Genomic DNA, 16,758 nt, shown 5'->3' with positions numbered 1-16,758 from the left:
TCTGTAATGCCAGGATTCTAGGGACTGGGAATATTTTAAGTACTACAAGGAGAACTCCAGACAGAGGATCTCTGTATCCTTTGGTAGTGCTCAAGGTGGACATTTATGTAGCCAGGGTTGTATGATTCATGATTCTTGCCCTGCAAGGCCACCCAACCACAGTTTCTGCATGCTGGCTGGCTCTTCCACCAGGAAAGCATGAAGTAAATCATGAAAACAGAGCCCAAACATCACCATTCATCAGAAAGAAAAGTCGTAAGCAAACAAGCTAAAAGATAATTTTTGTTAAATAATGAACACTCGTAAAACAGCAATGACATGGTATTAAAACATCTGTGATTACTTATTTCTCAGCATTCATCTGGCAACTGAAGCAGCATGAAGCAAGAGTTGCACTTTAAAAATGACAAGAAAATAGCCATTCATTTAGTGGACAGAGTAAGGCCCATCTCATTTCCAGGATCTCCAACATCAGTGGTGTTCATGGCCAGGATGAGTGTCCAGGAGTTGAACACCTGGTGTGTCTTCACAGCTCCTTTCCCCTAGACTCCTGGGGGAAAATACTGGGTTTGTTTTTACGAGGAGCTGTGGCTTCTTCTCCTTTAAGATTAGTGAGGCCCCAGAAATGTGTATTGCTGGGTATCTGCAAGAAGCCTGATGCTCCAAGCTGGGGCAGCGTGCTGGGACTGAGCAGGGCCAGGTCAGGCATTATGCTCCTCTAATTCTGCATTCTCAGGCAGGATCCATCTGTGGACAGAGACAGAAGATCTCCCAGCAGGTGCTTTCTTTCCGTTCTCAGCCCCACTTGTTTCTGACAAGGAAGCCACAAAGATGGGGTACACATAAAGGATTTAAGCGGGCCACAAGCTAGTGGTGGCATGTCTCCTGCATTCTGCCTATTGCACCATATTCCATAAAAAATAAACATATTTTAACTGTTTGTATATTGCTAATGGGGTGTTGGTCCAGGCACTGGCAGGCTGCAGAGCTGGGTTGTCATCCATCCAATAGAATTCATCCAGGGTCAGCCATTGGGATGGAATCTTTGGAACTTCCATGTGGAAGAATCGGCATTGCTGGCTGCCTGGTGCTCTGCACAGTGCTGAAGATGAAGTTGAAGGATAAAAATGAAAGAACTCCAAGAGTAGAAGATTCCAGGGCATCATGGAGTTGTTTGGCAATCACTTGTACTGTACAGTAACACACAGGTGTCTCTTCTCTGCCCTCCTACAGCTGGCTTGACTCCCCCTCCTTCATGTCAGCGTTTGGGAAGCTCACAGGTGGTTGTTTTTGGAGAGGTAGGCAATGAGGGCAACAGCCACACCCACATAGATGCCAGTTCCAATAGTAATGGACAGGACTGCCAGGAACAGGGCCCTCCGAGAGCTGGTGCTGGCCTGATGGAAGTCTCCTTTGGCCACAGCTTTGTTTGTCTGGAGAGTTAGAAGAAGAAAAAAAGAGGAGAGTGAACAAGTTAGAAAGAATGGCGAGTAGAGAGCTCTGCTGGTCTTGTTCCCAGTCTTTAACTTTACTGGATTACAGACAGGTTCCACAAATACAGGCCAGGACACAGGGGAACAGGATTTATTCTCATAAAGATTAAACTCCAGGTGAACCTCTAACATGAATAAATGAATGAATGAATAAATAAATAAATAAATGGAGCGTTGGTTGGTGTTTGTCACTGCTCCCCACATGGCAATTCCCCCTTCTCTCATGTTTCAAGAAAGTCACGTCTTGAACTATCCAGGACAGACCACTAATGTGAAGGCAGGGTCTTAGAAACAATAGATGTATCAGAGATGGGTGTGGCTCTCATCTCTAGTGTAGTTCTTCCTACTCAACAATGGTATTATTATCATTAGAAAAACAATTTCTAAAGCGCATTTCAACTCCTATAACCCAATAAAGCATGGAGAAGGAAACTATTTCTTGTTTCCAAGAGAGAAAATGAGTGTGTGATATTGTTAAGTGTATCCCAGAAGCCTTGAGACACCTCTCTTTGGAGTGCTATGGTGCCCTTGATTCCTGACTGTCCCCACCCCTACCATAGCTAGGACTGGTAACATTCATTTGCTGGTAAAAGTATTCTGAATAAGGTCTTCATCTTTGTGCTTGAGTATTTGGTTATATAATGAGGCAGGGGGTTAGTTAGATTTACACTTCTTGGGGTCATGAGGTAAAAAGTAATGTAGAGAGTAGGCATTGACTCAGAGTCAGTGTTTTGAAGCAGTCTTCTCTAGCTCCTCCCTTCCTTGTCATTTTCTGAAGTTAAGACTAGATTCACTAGCCAAGGGAGGGAAGTTGGCTATTGTAGGTAGGTCTCATTAATCTCCATAAGAACTCTGGAAAAGGTTTTGTTTTGTTATAAGACATGAAATCACTATGTAAAACATAGTCCTCTTTCTTGTCTGGAGATGTAGCTACGGAGCTATCTCTATAATGGGTGTCTTGAGGCTAGGAAAAATCCCAGAGTTGATTTCAGAAGCCCATGTAAATACTGAGGGACCTCTAAGTCAGTTCTAGAAGCCCCCTGAGAACTAGAGCTGCTGAGGAACATGAGTCTTTGTGTTTAGATTTTGCTGGCTGGCTGGGACACACTTTACTAAACTACACACACTCCTTGATTCAGGAAGTGGAGTGCTGTTGGTTTAATTTGTAGCATTATGGAGGGAATGCCTGAGTCACATGGCTCATGGGCTAGTGGAATGAATGTTGCCAAGACACATGATCCTCTGTAGCTCTCAGTGATGCCCAGGAAGATTAATCCTATGAAGCAGAGGACACTCTGGCCAGTGTAAAAGTAGAGCCCACTGTTCTGCGGATTTGCCTAACTCACATTCATAATCATCCCTAAAAAAAACCTGTAGTTTCTCACTGGCTCCACTTTTCAGGGTGAATCTGCTATATTTCTGCATTATATGTAGGTACAAGAGACCATACTATTCACTTAACCTAAAAATAATAACACATGTCATGAGCCTTAGGTGGTCAGACTTGGAGATAACTTGTGAGTTTTCATTTTTCACAATGTCCTGATTCTGATTTAGTGAGATGGAAAATCTATGATGTGTTCATAAGAACTCACATCTGCCTTTGAATGTCTTCTCTGGATACTGACTTCTGAATCTTGAAAGCTAGATGTAGAGAGAAAAAAGCTGATGGCCAATGAGCTGAGGCAGGAAATAGGAGGTGGGACACTGGCAAGAAGAGAGAGGGTTCTGGGGGAATATCTTGAGAATAAAGGGAGACACAAGGGGAGAATCAACAGACAAAATGAGAGAGAGAAGACTGGGAGACAGCCTGAGGAGGTGGATGAACACCAGCAGGTAGAGGAACTTAGAGACACGGAGGGGATGCAGAGGAGACTAGAAGGAATAATTGAAAGATGTGGGCCAGGACTGAAGGAGAGGTAACCAACCAGGTGATAGACATAGAATGGATTGAATGGTTAAATACGTTAAGAGCTAGTCAGGAAATGAGCCAAAGTTTATGATCTAGGCATTTAATAGTAATTTATTAGTCTCAGAGTCATCATTCTGGGAACTGGGACTGGGAAAGAAAAACTTGGAATTTAAAAATTATTTTTACAGCTAGGTTTTTTAATTTCTTCCCTCATTTCTTGTCTTGGCACTGAGCTTGGAAGCTAGTGGTGGACAAGGATTTTTGTGACGCAGAGCTGGGGGAATTTAAAATGAGAAGCCTCTAAGGATAGCAGTAATTAATTAATTAAGCTATAATTAGCTGGGTTTCATTTTATCTAGCAATACTCCCAAACACTCCAATGTCCTATAACATAATTCACTGTAATTGCCCTTCTTGGCATTAACCCCAAACAGCCCTGGGACATCAGCAAGCTGCAGAGCTTGCCACTGCCTGATCTTATCCCAGCCTGGTAAGCCTGTGCTAGGATGGAGGAGGGGAGGCAGAGAAAGCCCAGAGAGGAGGGTGAACCTGATTTCCTGATTTTTCTAATCAGGAAATTTCCAGAGAATCTCCTGAGTGCCACTTCTCTATCTCATAAGGGTTGAACTTGTGAGTACTTATTATAGACCAGGGTCTGTATTTTCCTTGTCCTCTGTCAACTGGAAACCCAGAGTATGCCTGTAGGTGGTAGTGGTGATGTTGGTGGGCCATCAATAAGTATTAATGTATGACCAAGTGTGTAGGGGCTGAAATATCACCCTCAAAAGCCATGCATAGTTTAGCCCTTAGTAGCTGATCTTTGTTTTTCCCAAGGGTAAAAGAAGGGAGTAGCGACCTACCCATCCTTACACTTGTGCTTTGCTCCTGTTCTGAAGGTTCTGCCTGTAGGGAGCCAAAACTCTCAGACCCAAAGTTTCCATGTCTGAGAATCAATGTTACTCCTTCCTTCTCATAGCCTGCCTTAGAAGAACTTGCTCCCTATTTTTTTCTTCAATTCTTGAACATTTATTTCTTCCAACAGGTACTCAGGGTGTGTGAGAAGAGGACAGTATAGTAGAAATGGTCAGAGCATCAAGTTGGTAAGGTAAGGCTGTACTTCAACAAGGCACTCAACATTTGCCTTTTCTAGAGCCAGAGAGTTCCTGGGGTCTCTGAGCCATGCGAATAGTCCCTTCATCTCAGAATGTAGATAACTGTGGTTACTGCCCTTTCTTTTGTCCTTTTGAGAGGCAAAACCTGGAAGATATGCCACTCTCCTAGCTGTCAGGCTGTACGACATGTTTATTACTATGTATTGAAGTAGGAGTACTCTACCTATCTGCAGGTTGTGGAGGCAAGACTATGTGAAAGTGTTTTGTTGTTGTTGTTGTTGATTTTTTTGTTTTTTCCCCACAAGAAAGGTTGACCCAGGTCAAATAATGCAGCTGCTCCTGATCACGCTGTTGAGGAAGGGGAAGGAGGAGAAGAGGAACAAGTGGCAGATGTAACCAGTGCCTCCAGGCAACAGAGACAAGATGGGGGTAGGGAAGTTAGCTGGAATGAACAGTGCCTAGAATAGTTAGGAACCTTGATTTATCTACACTCTGTTCTACACAAGAAACTCCTGTGGCAAAAGTGAGTATTGAGAAAGCCCACCCTAAAGCTGGCCTCAAGATATCCTGTGGGTGTGGAAATGCTTCTTGATGGTATGTGAACTAGCCACTTCACGGATATCTGACCTGAACTGTTGCTCTCTGTCCCAGACTTGGCCTCAGCCTTCACAGTTGAGAAATTTGTGCTGTTGTCCATCATCAGCTCCTAAGAAACATGTCGTCTCCAATCTCTTTGGCCATAAAGCAAGACTACTTCCATATGGCCCGCAGTTCTGTGTCTAGAGGTCTGGAAGAATTGGCTTGGCTGTTCTGATTTGGATTTGGTTGTGGTCAGGTCACTGTTCTATACAACTTGTCTGCTGAAAACACTCCGAACCTGTTCCCACCCCTGTAGATCCTTCCTTGTGCTGATTCTTTAGTCTTTCTTCCGAATTCAGTACTCAGATCCCATCTTCCCTCAGTGGCTACTGGCATCCTCTTCCTGATTCTTCCTTCAGGTCTTGCTTGCCCAGTCAACTTCCCGATAGACAATTTGTTCACTTTCACTGTATCTCAGGATCTTTCTTCTAGGAGGTTCAAATCATAGGGTTGCCCCCCTACCCCTAAAGCCACTAGGAATCTCCCATGTGGTTCTTGGGAGAAAGTAAGAGGCATACACAGACTGTCCACTTGGGGGCTCTTCTATATGGAACAGAATCTAACCTTACCCTTTTAACTATAGCCAAATTCAGGCTGAGCCTCCAGAGGACCATCTCAGGTGGCTTTTCTTCAGTTCTTCCTCTGCCACTTTAGAACTTAGAACTTTGAAAGCAATCATGCTGAACAATATAGTAGCTACGAAATACCCTCACCTATCTACATACACCTTCCTGGCCACAAAGATAATATGATTCACAAAGTCCCGAGGAGAAGCCTGGTTAGTCTACCCCTTAACATTGCGGGAAAGCTGCCACCTGAACATTCTTCAGGGGATTAGGAACAAGAATTCTTGTGTCTGGGTATTTCTTTTCCTAACCTTTAGCAAATATGTTGCGAAAAATGTCTGTCATAAAACAGGAAGTACGGGCAGTTCATTAGTCTGGAGTTTCAGTGGCTTGCTGTGTGTGCACCTTTGCATCTGCAGGAGTAGGGCACAAGGAAAGTCTTTAGTGTGGTCAGCAGCTCTAGCTTTATAATCTTGAGCACTGCACATGTGGATTTCTGCCCACAGATAAAGAAGCTGGGCTGGGATGATAGCTTAGTTTGTAAAGATCCTGCTGTGTTAACATGTGGACCTGAGTTCAACCCCTGTGCCAGTGTGTGCCTGAAAACTCAGTGCTGAGAAGCAGAAACCAAAGGATCCCTGGGGCTTGGTGACTAACCATCTAGACAAATGACAAGCTCTAGTTTCAGGGAGATATTGTCTTAAAAAGAAATGGAAAGTACTTGTGGGAGACTGGATACTGATTTCTGCTTCTACAAGCTTCTGTCCAAATACATGCACATACACATCAACATGTGTGTCCATTACATGCACACATGCATGTGTGTGCACGTGCATACACACACACACAGACATGGGGGTACAGGGTGAAATAATAAGCAACCATAATGCAGGCACAGCTGCAAGCTCAGTGTTTTAGACATAGCTGGAGGGGAGGGGGGGGGAGGAGGGAGAGCACACTTAAATCGTGAGGGGCTGGGCATGCAGAGTCCACTACAAATACTGTTTCCTGAGTTAAAGAGCTCCCTTCTTTTGCCTGTTGTAAAGATACAAAAAAAAAAAAATCTGAGAGCAAAAGTAGCCATTTAGATTCAAGAGAGCAGTCCACCTTCTGCATGAATGAAGTGCTATTTCAGCTGAGACAAGCTTTCTGTGGGGGAGCAGGGTGGTTCTGCCAGGATTCCTGCAGAGTCTCCTTGTGGGCCTAGACATTTCCAGAGCTCGATATCTAAAACCTCACCTAGCTTGCCTAATGTCTGCCGTTTTGCAGTTTTACAGTCCGTTTTACAGACCCAGGCCCCTGGGTTATGCAACAGATTCAGCATAGCTTCACAGGCTGGAATAGCCACCTTTCTCTCTCTGGTTTCTCCTCTGTTTGTAGTGCATTTGCTGCTTGCTTTTTAACAGGCACTTCAGTTGGAAGTTTCCTAGGAGGTTTAAAGTCAGGTCATACGGCTTTGTGTTGGCTCTGCATTTGGACAGAGTGAAACAGCTACAGGATGAAGGAAATTGAAGCAATTCTATTGAATCAGGAAAAGGATCCTGATATGTGCAGAAACTCAGTGGTCCTAGCATTTTTGCATCCAATGTGTCCACAGACCTGCGTTCACATTTAAAATCTCACAGGTGATTTAGACATCCTGAGACCCTGACATTGGCGGCACCAAGGAAAGATCTTGAGAACACCCAGTCACTTGCTGTGAGGAAACTATCTTCTTCAAAGTGCCTGGTCACTGGTCTTTCAGTGGGCCAGTGATGGACCCTATGCTGAGGTTTCTCTATCTCTAGAGTCAAATACTAACAGGCTGGTGTTTGTTTCCTTTGGCTAGAAACTGCTTTAAGTTGAGATTTCTGAAAAACTACATTTTTCTCCAAAAGACTGCCCTGCTGCTCTGTTCTTCCAATAGTTATTATCCTAAGGGGAGAGAGGCAGTAAGGGAAGATGTTTCCATGTTCCACATCATCCACCCAGCAGGCTGGCTGTTCATGGAGAGACCTGGCCCATGCACAGCATGAGGGCCTTGGCAGCAAACACTAGATCCCCACCTCCTTTGATTTACAACAAGCTCGTGCAGCCATTGTAACCATTTCTCTGAAAATTATTAGCACTGTTGGCACCTCTAGCTGCCCATGTTTCTTCTAGCGTGAGGACCTGACTGCTTTACATTTCTTCCCATTATCATAGTCATGCCCATGAGTTATTGCCATCTAACAGTCACTGTGCAAGGTACCAAGAGCTGTACTTCCAGTGGAAGCAGTACAGTGAACCTAATCTGAGCCCTGCAAGGTGGTGGCCCTTAGAGGCAAGCAGCTTTCATTCCAAGCTTAGCTGGCATATACACAATGTTTAAGAAGAATGAAGGGCAGATGAAAAGCCAATCTACAAATGTCTACCCACTTGCCACTGCTTAGATCTGAAAATTGGGTGGTTATCTCCATGTCCACGCTCAAGCTCCAGGTCTCGTCTAACAGTGAAAGTTTTTTACATTCTTCAGTATTGTTATACCATAACACGCCAAATTAAGGTCACCTTGGATGTCCTGAGCAGAGTATGCTCACTAACAGGCTCTGAGACAATTTGGGGTATAAACTGATTTTGGAGCCTGATTTTGGCCTGAATGACAGAGGCTACAGTAAAAGAAAAGTGAGTAAGAAGGCGGCCTCAGCTATAGCTTCTGAGATGAGAATGCTTTGAATATAGAACACCACATCCCACATTCCATGGGCAGGCTCTTAAGGGCAGCCTGCCTCATAGCACCTTCCACTGCATGAACGCGCGCACATATGCATGCACACATGCACAATGACCTCATTGGCAGGCTCATCTGCACAAGTCCAGAGCCAGCATAATGACAGGTTAAGAACATATAGCAACTACCTTCATGTGGGCTGCTATGTGGAGGAAGACCCCCACAAGGTCTCACACTTGTTGAGTGCACCCCAAGGTGTGGTGGTTTTTATATTTCCTGGAGAAGCTCCTGATAACAGCAGCTCATCTATTCTGTGATAGACAGGCCATGATTCCATGACATTCACTGCCTTTAGATGCTCAGAGTAGTTTTCTGTGTACATTGAGATCCTCAAAATTTGACCTGGATGCCAAGAAGTTCAGGTATCTCCTGAATGTCTCACCATTCCTGGCTGTAGTACCCAGACTGCATACTGGAGAGTGTCTGCTGTGTCCCATTTGTGTGCTGGCTGATTCATGCCTGCTTGACTAGCACCATTAACAAGAATTGTACCATAGACCATTGGCCTGGGAAAAAGTCTAAATTCAAAATTTGAGGTATTTTTCTCCTGTCCTCCTGTCCTTTCATGTGTCCCTCAAGGAAATCCCACATCCCACCTCTTGAACAATGTAGATTAGGTGGTCTCAGACTCATAGAGATCCACCTAACTCTGCCTCCTGAGTACTGGGATTAAAGGTAAGTGCCACCACACTTGGACTTCCTGCTACTCTCTTCAGTTCAGTTAAATTTTCAGGGCCTCCTGCCTCCACTCAGGAAGTCATATCCTTGCAACATGTGCTCCAGAAGTTGCCTAGAAATCCATGCTTGTGACTGTACATACCTGTAAATTGCTACATTCTATTCCATTTGACTGATAGTTTAGCTGGATATATAAATAAACTGGGACCTTTTCCTCCCTTTAATTCTTACATCTTTTCTCATGCATTTCTCATTTCTAGTACTTATCAGTGCAGCATCAGGGACACTTAGTTTATTTCTGTGACTGTTTCCTTCTCTCTAGGAACTTTTAAGGGCATCATTTTTCCTGGTATTCTAAAATGCTGAAGTGAAAGTCTTTGCTATACAACTGTTGAACAAAATTTCCATCTCTCTCTCTCTCTCTCTCTCTCTCTCTCTCTCTCTCTCTCTCTCTGTGTGTGTGTGTGTGTGTACTATTGTCTACCTCTTGCTCTTTGTTACCCTTTAGGAGATTTTTTCCCTTAGCTATTCTCTAAGCCCTTTGTGGGATTTTATTCTGAGTATCACACTGCTATATTTCCAAGGACTCTTCTTGTTCTCTCATTGCTATATATCTACTTCCTTATTTTGCCTTAGAAAATTAATTTCACTTTTAGCTCTCTGAAAATATTATTTATAAAAATTAAAAAAAAAATCTTCTTTACCCTGCATGTGCCTATAGCCCAGATCCATTGTAAGGGGTCCTCCATTTGGTTTAGGTATCATTTGGGGCTGGAATGTGGTTGGGAGAAGCTTTCTCAAATGCCAGGCAATTGCTGGATGATAGTTAGCATTTAAGAACACCACAAGGCTGACAGGGACTGATGGTCATGGGATTTTAGTGGGAGCCTTTTAGGCCTCACTGCCTGTGCTATACCCTCTTTGGTCTGCTCACATCATTTGTGAGTGTCACCTGTGTCTCCATGTCCTCTTTTCTGTTCCTTTATGACTTTGTATATATTTTTCCTTTTACTGTAATATTAAAAATGTTTTTAGGACAGAACTAAGATAGTGGCAGTGCTTTAGCTGCATGTGTCACTGAAAATCTTTCCTTTTATTGTAAATGTCATCATTGGGTTCCCTGAATGATGGTGAGACCAGGATTAAGTGCAGACAGCAAAGTGAAGGAGGTCCCCCCAAAAGCCACTGAGAATGTAGAGGCAGGAAAGGTAAGCAAAGGGCTGGTGTAGGACCAGAGACAAAGAAGACATGGCGTGATGGTTTGCATATACTTGGACCATGCTGTGTCACTATTAGGAGGTGTGGGCTTTTTGAAGCAGGTGTGGCCTTGTTAGAGTAGGTGTGTCACTCTGACCATGGGCTTTAAAACCCTCTTCCTAGCTGCTTTGAAGCCAGTCTTCTCCTAGCTGCCTGTGGAACAAGAGGTGGGACTCTCAGCTCCTCCAGCCCCATGCCAGCCTGATGCTGCCATGCTTCTGCCTTGATGGTAATGGACTGAACCTCTGAACCTGTAAGTCAGCCACAATTAAATTTTGTTCTTCATAAGAGTTGCCTTGGTCATGGTGTCAGTTCACAGCAACAAAACTCTAACTAAAACATATGGTCATGTAGATCTTACTAAAGACACTTGTAAAATATTTTGAGCTATTGAGCAAACCTCTAGGATGTTCAGTTCAGTTCCCTCCATCACTGCTGTGGACAAGCCCCTTCTCAGAGCTTAGTTCCCAAAACATTTGCCCTCTGCATCCATGACCAGTCAGTCACTCTGCTATGAGTTTTCCAGTAATCACAGTCCTTTGCAATGAAAACCTCAACAGCCAATGTATGTGGGAAGTCACACTGACACCCTCTGATGTGTCTAAGAAAATTGTTTCATGTTGCTTCCCTGACCTCCCACATCCTGGTCTGCTGACTGATAGACTGCATTGGGTTGCTTTGGATTTCTAAAGAAAAATGCTAGCCTCAGCCATGCCTGATGTGACTCACAACCCGTCCTCTTGCTTGATGTGGTGATACATTCCTATATTCCCATATCATAAGACTAGGGTAGAGGTATCAGGAGCTTGACACTAGGCAGAGCTAGATAATGCGTCTTTCTTTCTTTCTTTCTTTCTTTCTTTCTTTCTTTCTTTCTTTCTTTCTTTCTTTCTTTCTTTCTTTCTTTATGACTAAGCTAACTGTTCCTAGAACCAACAATGATCTAGTTGAGACTGGACATGTTTAAGAGCATGATGCAATCAGAAAGCTCTCCAGGTTTCCCTTCTGCTTTGTAGACATCTATGGGGATGGGAAGGATTAGAGCTACGAGATGCAGTGCAGAGCATAGTAAGGGCAACCCTGGAATGGAAAACTGAAAATGTAAGAGAGTTCAGGGTAGAAGTTAATTGACTGGTGTCAGCTTGGTCTTACCATTATGTTTTACTTGGAGAAGTGCTCAGTCATTAATTCCTCCCCTTCTAAGACTCTGACTGCTTTCCTAGTCAATGTTACCTGTTCACATTTCATTCCCCACTGATGGTTTCCCTGTGGGTATAGGGAGGACTAACTGTCCTAATTACCCATTGCTGTGTAACAAGTGAGCCCACAACCATGGATCTACACCTGTTGATTTTAGAGTTCAGGTCAGACCACCTAACTTCTATTCCATTGCTATTAAATAGGGTTTCTTAATATCTAACTGGTAGGAGCGTTCTTTTGAAAAGTCCAAGATGGCTTCATCAATGCCTACCATCTTTCCCTCTCCACCACGATGGTCACTGAGAGCTGCACTTCCTGAGCGGCACCTCAGGGTTCCATATTACAGACAACAAGGAGAATATTCAACAGAAGACTCAAAGACCCTCTCCTGCGTCCTTTTGGTTGCAAGCTAGTCACTGTAGCCAACACAGATTCTAAGGAAGAGGACACAGCTGGGAGGTATGTCAAGAATCACCCACAGTGATGGTCTCCTTCCTCCGTATCTCCTTTCCACATATATGGCCATGCTCTAGCGTCTTTATCTATGAAAAAGTATTCCCAGCTCATTGCTGATCTTCTAATTTGTGTAGCTGAGTAAGTTTCTCTTGTTTTAAATATATGTCAAAACAACTCCAAGCACAGAAGTAAGCGATTACAAAACACCTTAGGATTTCTAATTACTATGCATTAATAAATGATTCTTTTAAAAACCCTGTTTTTTTCCTCATGCCATCATTACCGTGGTTCACCCAAGCTCAGGTTTTATTCTTTGTCACTCAGGAGTAGTGTAGCCTGCTACACTTAGGGCATTTAGATAAGTTCTAGGTGAGGAAATATTCTATCAACCAACCCATGATTTCTTGCTATTTATTTATTTATTTATTTATTTTTAATGAAGAAAGATATTTGTGACATTTTGTATAGCTCTGGTCATGTTCTCAAGATAGTGGTTGAGACATTTAAGCTTTTAGCAGAACTTGTCTACAGGGAAGCAAAATGGACAAAATGTAGCATGTTGATTAAAGTCGTGATCAAATACAAAGAACCTAGAGTAGCAAGGAGACACATTAAAAGCAAATGTGAATAGAATACAAGAAATAAGAGTCAGGGCATGTCAGCTCAATGGCCTTGAGGGCAATGTAATCTCTCAGAGGTACAAGGTGTACTGCAGTTTCAAGGAACTTGTAATTGTTTTCATATTATGAAATAGCCAAGTTAAATATAAACTGCAACCTAACTACTTACCGACATTGGTTGACTTCAGCGTGCTAAGGCAGTCACCAATACCAGCTTGGCATCTATGCCAGATTATGAGTCCCAAGATCCATTGTTTATGCTAGAGAAAAACCTTTTTTCTTACTTGGAGAATTCATATAACATTCAGAGCTGATTTTTTTTTATTTTTTATGTTTTTTTTTTTTTTATAATTCAAGTGCAACAAGGGTGGAAAGGATGCAGTTCCAGCAGGCTGTGTGTGTGTGTGTGTGTCTCTCTCTCTCTCTCTGTGTCTGTGTGTTTGTGTTTCAAAGACACTTTTTATCACACCTACCACTGAAGAAGCCCCAATTCAGGAGCCATAATGGAGACCCAAAGTTAGATTCAATGCTTATGGGCCTTTGACAGTAATGGTCAGCTGAACTCAGTACAGACTAAGCAAAGTTTCCATTTGGAACATGGCGGGCAGAGTTGTATCTTTCTATTTTTAAATGTGGTGTCCTCTAGAAGAGGGGAGCAACATAAAACTGCCTAGCTTCTGTGGAATTGTTTTTTTACATGCCATCAAATAGCAAATGAAGGCTGAGAAAAAAATATGACAGTTACAGAACCAGGAATTTCTGAGAGTAATCCTTGTGCTGCTGACTCTTACCCAGCACCTGCTCATACCCCTGTACATACTAACTCCATACTGACTTAGTAGAGACTGCAGTTGCATGGCCCAGATAACTGGCGGGGAGTTCTATCTGGAGACTTCTGTATCCAGGATAGCACAACAGTGCCTCCTGCATAAAGTATGTGGAAGATGAACGTATACCACAGAAAGGAATGACTATTTATTTAAAAATGTTTTTTATTAATTCTTTGAAAATTTCATTTCAACCGTATTCATCCGACTCGCCCAAGTTCTCCCATGTTGAATTGTATTGTTTGTATTTATTTGTTTTCTAAGAGTTTTCTGTTTTCCAGGATCTTTTGCCACTGTTACTAAGATTGGTGTTCACCTGTGAAAGAACCCAGATTGTATTCCACTAATATGATAAACTTTCTAGCTTCCAACAGAAATCATGTAGCTGGTAGGTAATGTGCATTCAGGAGACAGGTCTGGGAACTGTGGCTGAGTTTCTGATGCTTTGATGTGGAGAGAAGATAAAGTGTTTGTTGAGGAGAGAGGCCACGCGTAAAACCAGAAATTCGGAAGAGTATCCTCCCTATGCAAAGGGATCAAAACTCTTCCCCTATACTGGAGAAACCTGCAAGCTCTCTGCTTGCCCTGGCCCTTGAGTAAGCAATCAAACCAAGGCCAGGCTAATCAGAGGTGTGGGCTCTCTGCTTATTATATTCAAGGCACAAGTGCCCTGCTGAGAAATTAAAATACAAATGGATTCAGCACTCAAGTGGAAAAAATAAAACGACAAAGATGGTCTCTAAGGACAATGACAATCCACAGCTACAGCTCATAGGTTTCCAGCAGAGAAAAGAAAATATGAACCTGGCTCTATTTAGACCCACAGTGGGAAATTATAAGCTGCAGGGTAGACAAAAGGTAGGTGAGAATACCACCCCAAGCGGAATTGTTACTTCCAGAATCATGCCCTTTCAAAGCAATTCTATTTTAATCTAGTTGGAGAAATCTAAGAGAGTAGAGTTGTGGAGTCTGCAGAAACTGGACTAGAGGTCTATGGTAATCTAATGTTCAAAACAATTGAAATGCTTTCCGTGATTAAGAGGGAACACAAAGCTATAATTAATTTATATTAAGACATGAAACAAATCTAGAGTAGAAAGCAGCAAGAATTTTCAAAAGCTAAAAAATAGAACCACTACGGTTGCAAACCAGATGTCATTAGACATAGATGAAGAAAGAATTTATGTTCTGGAAGACAGATTTAAAAATATCAGCAAGGAAAGCATAGAAAAGTACAGAGATAAGAAACTTTAAGGAGATATAGCACAAAGGGAGAGAATGGAGAGAGTAGGGTAGAAAATATTCAAAGCAATAGCTGGTGACTATCCAAACTGAATCAAGAGATGAGTTCTATGTGAACTGGAGGGGCTCACTTAGTCCTGAATAGAGTAAACAAGAGTGAAGACATGGAGACAGCATAGTGGAATTACAGAGCAAAAGCAGAACAAATCATCAAAGGCTCAGTTCAAAGGCCTCCCTATGCTTACTTTACTGTTGACCACTCATCAACACCCATAGATTGAACTATCATGTCCATGTACTCAACCTTTGCTTCCTAACTCCAGCCCCCACACATACACAGCTGGGTACCACTACTAGATTACCTTGCCAAAACCACAGCTAAATTTACTATCTTAACTGGCAATATAGGCAGTCTTGCTCATCACCCTTTCCCTTAGTGATCTGTCACAGTGACCAAGAGCTTTAAATTCAGACTCCTCTTTGTTTCTCTGATGTCAGATTCATTTAGACAGTTTCCTCTGTCCTGCCCTCACTCTGGCTGCAATGGAGAACACTGCAAGAATGTACACATCCTATAATCATTTCCTTTTCTACATTTTCTCGCCTCTTCTCAGAACATCCCTCAAAAGCTTTTCAATTTTGGGGACCTCCAAGACCTTCATGTCTTGTTTCACCCATCCCTGTCCCAGTTCTTTTTCTTCCAGCCTCACTGGCCACTTCTCTAGGATCCTCATCCATTTGCAGTGTTTTTGGCCTCTCTCCCCAGGAAGATCTCTCCCAGTCTCAACACAAGTGAATTCTTCCTTATCCAGTACTTGTGGTCATTCTGCTTCTTTATTCACATTTTAATTGTCAATCGTTAGCATAGCACCTTGCTAATGGGTCACACTAAACAATATTCCTTTAATGAAGGGGTTTCCCAAGCTCTTATTTTATAGCTGTATCAAATCATCTAAGCCATCTTTTCCAACATGAGTTAAACAGTACGGTGATGATATGAATAGAGTAGGTGGTGGCCTTCATCAGCCATGAGTATCCTAGAGCTGACTGTGGAAATGGAATTTGTCACTAGTTACTTGTTTTCTATGTTGCTGAACCTGTTTTCAGTATATCCTCAATAGTAATTTCAGATATTTGACTCATCTTATACTGGCTTGCTTAGCAAAGGTGCTAGATTTTAACTTCCTTTAATTGCTTTGTACCTGCAGCCAGGGTATGTTGGGCTGGTGCTGGGCACATATCTAGCCTCTGATTTCTTTCCTAGGACATCATTGTTTTCTAAAGGTGGCAGAATCTTGGCTTGTACCTCTCAGAATCAGCTCTTCTGGGGGCCTCATGTTTGTCTTTATTTTCTTGCAGCAAGAGTTCCTGTCTTAAACTAATGCCAAACATGTGATGATACACTAGCAGCAAGGGAGTCAGGCACCAGAATTTATTTGACAGGTGAAATAAAACTGAAGGCAATCCCCTGGTAAGCACAGTGTTCTTTGTGTCTTAGATTTCTGGTGAGGACACATTCACAAGAGAAAAGGCTGTAAATCAGGAACCCACATAAGCTTCATCTCTTACTCACTTCAAAGGAAGAGATTTAGTAAAGTTAGTCTTGCCCATTTATTCCACTGAAATATATCTGTGTGCCAAAATGCTGTAGATTGAATGTTTGTGTTCCCATTGTGTCCTTATGCTGAAGGCCATTTCTCAATGAGGAGTGGAGGGGATTCCCTTATAGGAAAATGAGCAATCAGGAGCATCTTAGTTTTCCACATAGGACACAGGACATATATGCCCGTAGCCTAGAAAAGAGCCCTGAGCACAGCTTACTGGCACATGACTTGTCCTGGAGTCTGTGCAGACTGCTTAGTCCATTCTCTACCTCCCATAAAACTTTCTTGTATACAGTTACTAGTACAAAATTTATGTCCTGGGATTTTTCATTCCCAGTGGGAAAAAAGGCATTTCTTCATTTAAGCTAGTTTTCAGCTTTATTGCTTGTCTCCACTGTGATTG

The 16,758-nt window shown here is 42.7% G+C and overlaps 1 protein-coding gene across 5 annotated transcripts in view; it reads right to left on the bottom strand.

Annotated features, from left to right (window-relative positions):
• Positions 1 to 217: 217 nt before the first annotated feature.
• Syndig1 (synapse differentiation inducing 1) overlaps positions 218 to 16,758 on the bottom strand; it is a 172,967-nt gene continuing 156,426 nt past the window's right edge. For 4 of the 5 annotated variants that reach the window (XM_029470252.1, XM_029470253.1, XM_029470251.1 and 1 more), the window contains one exon: positions 263 to 1,433. In XM_029470252.1, coding sequence (XP_029326112.1) covers positions 1,275 to 1,433 — 159 coding nt within the window. In that variant the 3' untranslated portion in view covers positions 263 to 1,274. Of the gene's footprint in view, positions 1,434 to 16,758 lie in introns of all 5 variants that reach the window. The other variant, XM_021156796.2, reaches the window with a different exon arrangement.

The sequence above is a fragment of the Mus caroli genome, chromosome 2 (assembly GCF_900094665.2).
Source record: "Mus caroli chromosome 2, CAROLI_EIJ_v1.1, whole genome shotgun sequence".
NCBI classification, from domain to species: domain Eukaryota; kingdom Metazoa; phylum Chordata; class Mammalia; order Rodentia; family Muridae; genus Mus; species Mus caroli.
The sequence above is the reverse complement of the archived record's forward strand: the minus strand, read 5'-3'. Positions and strand labels throughout refer to the sequence as shown.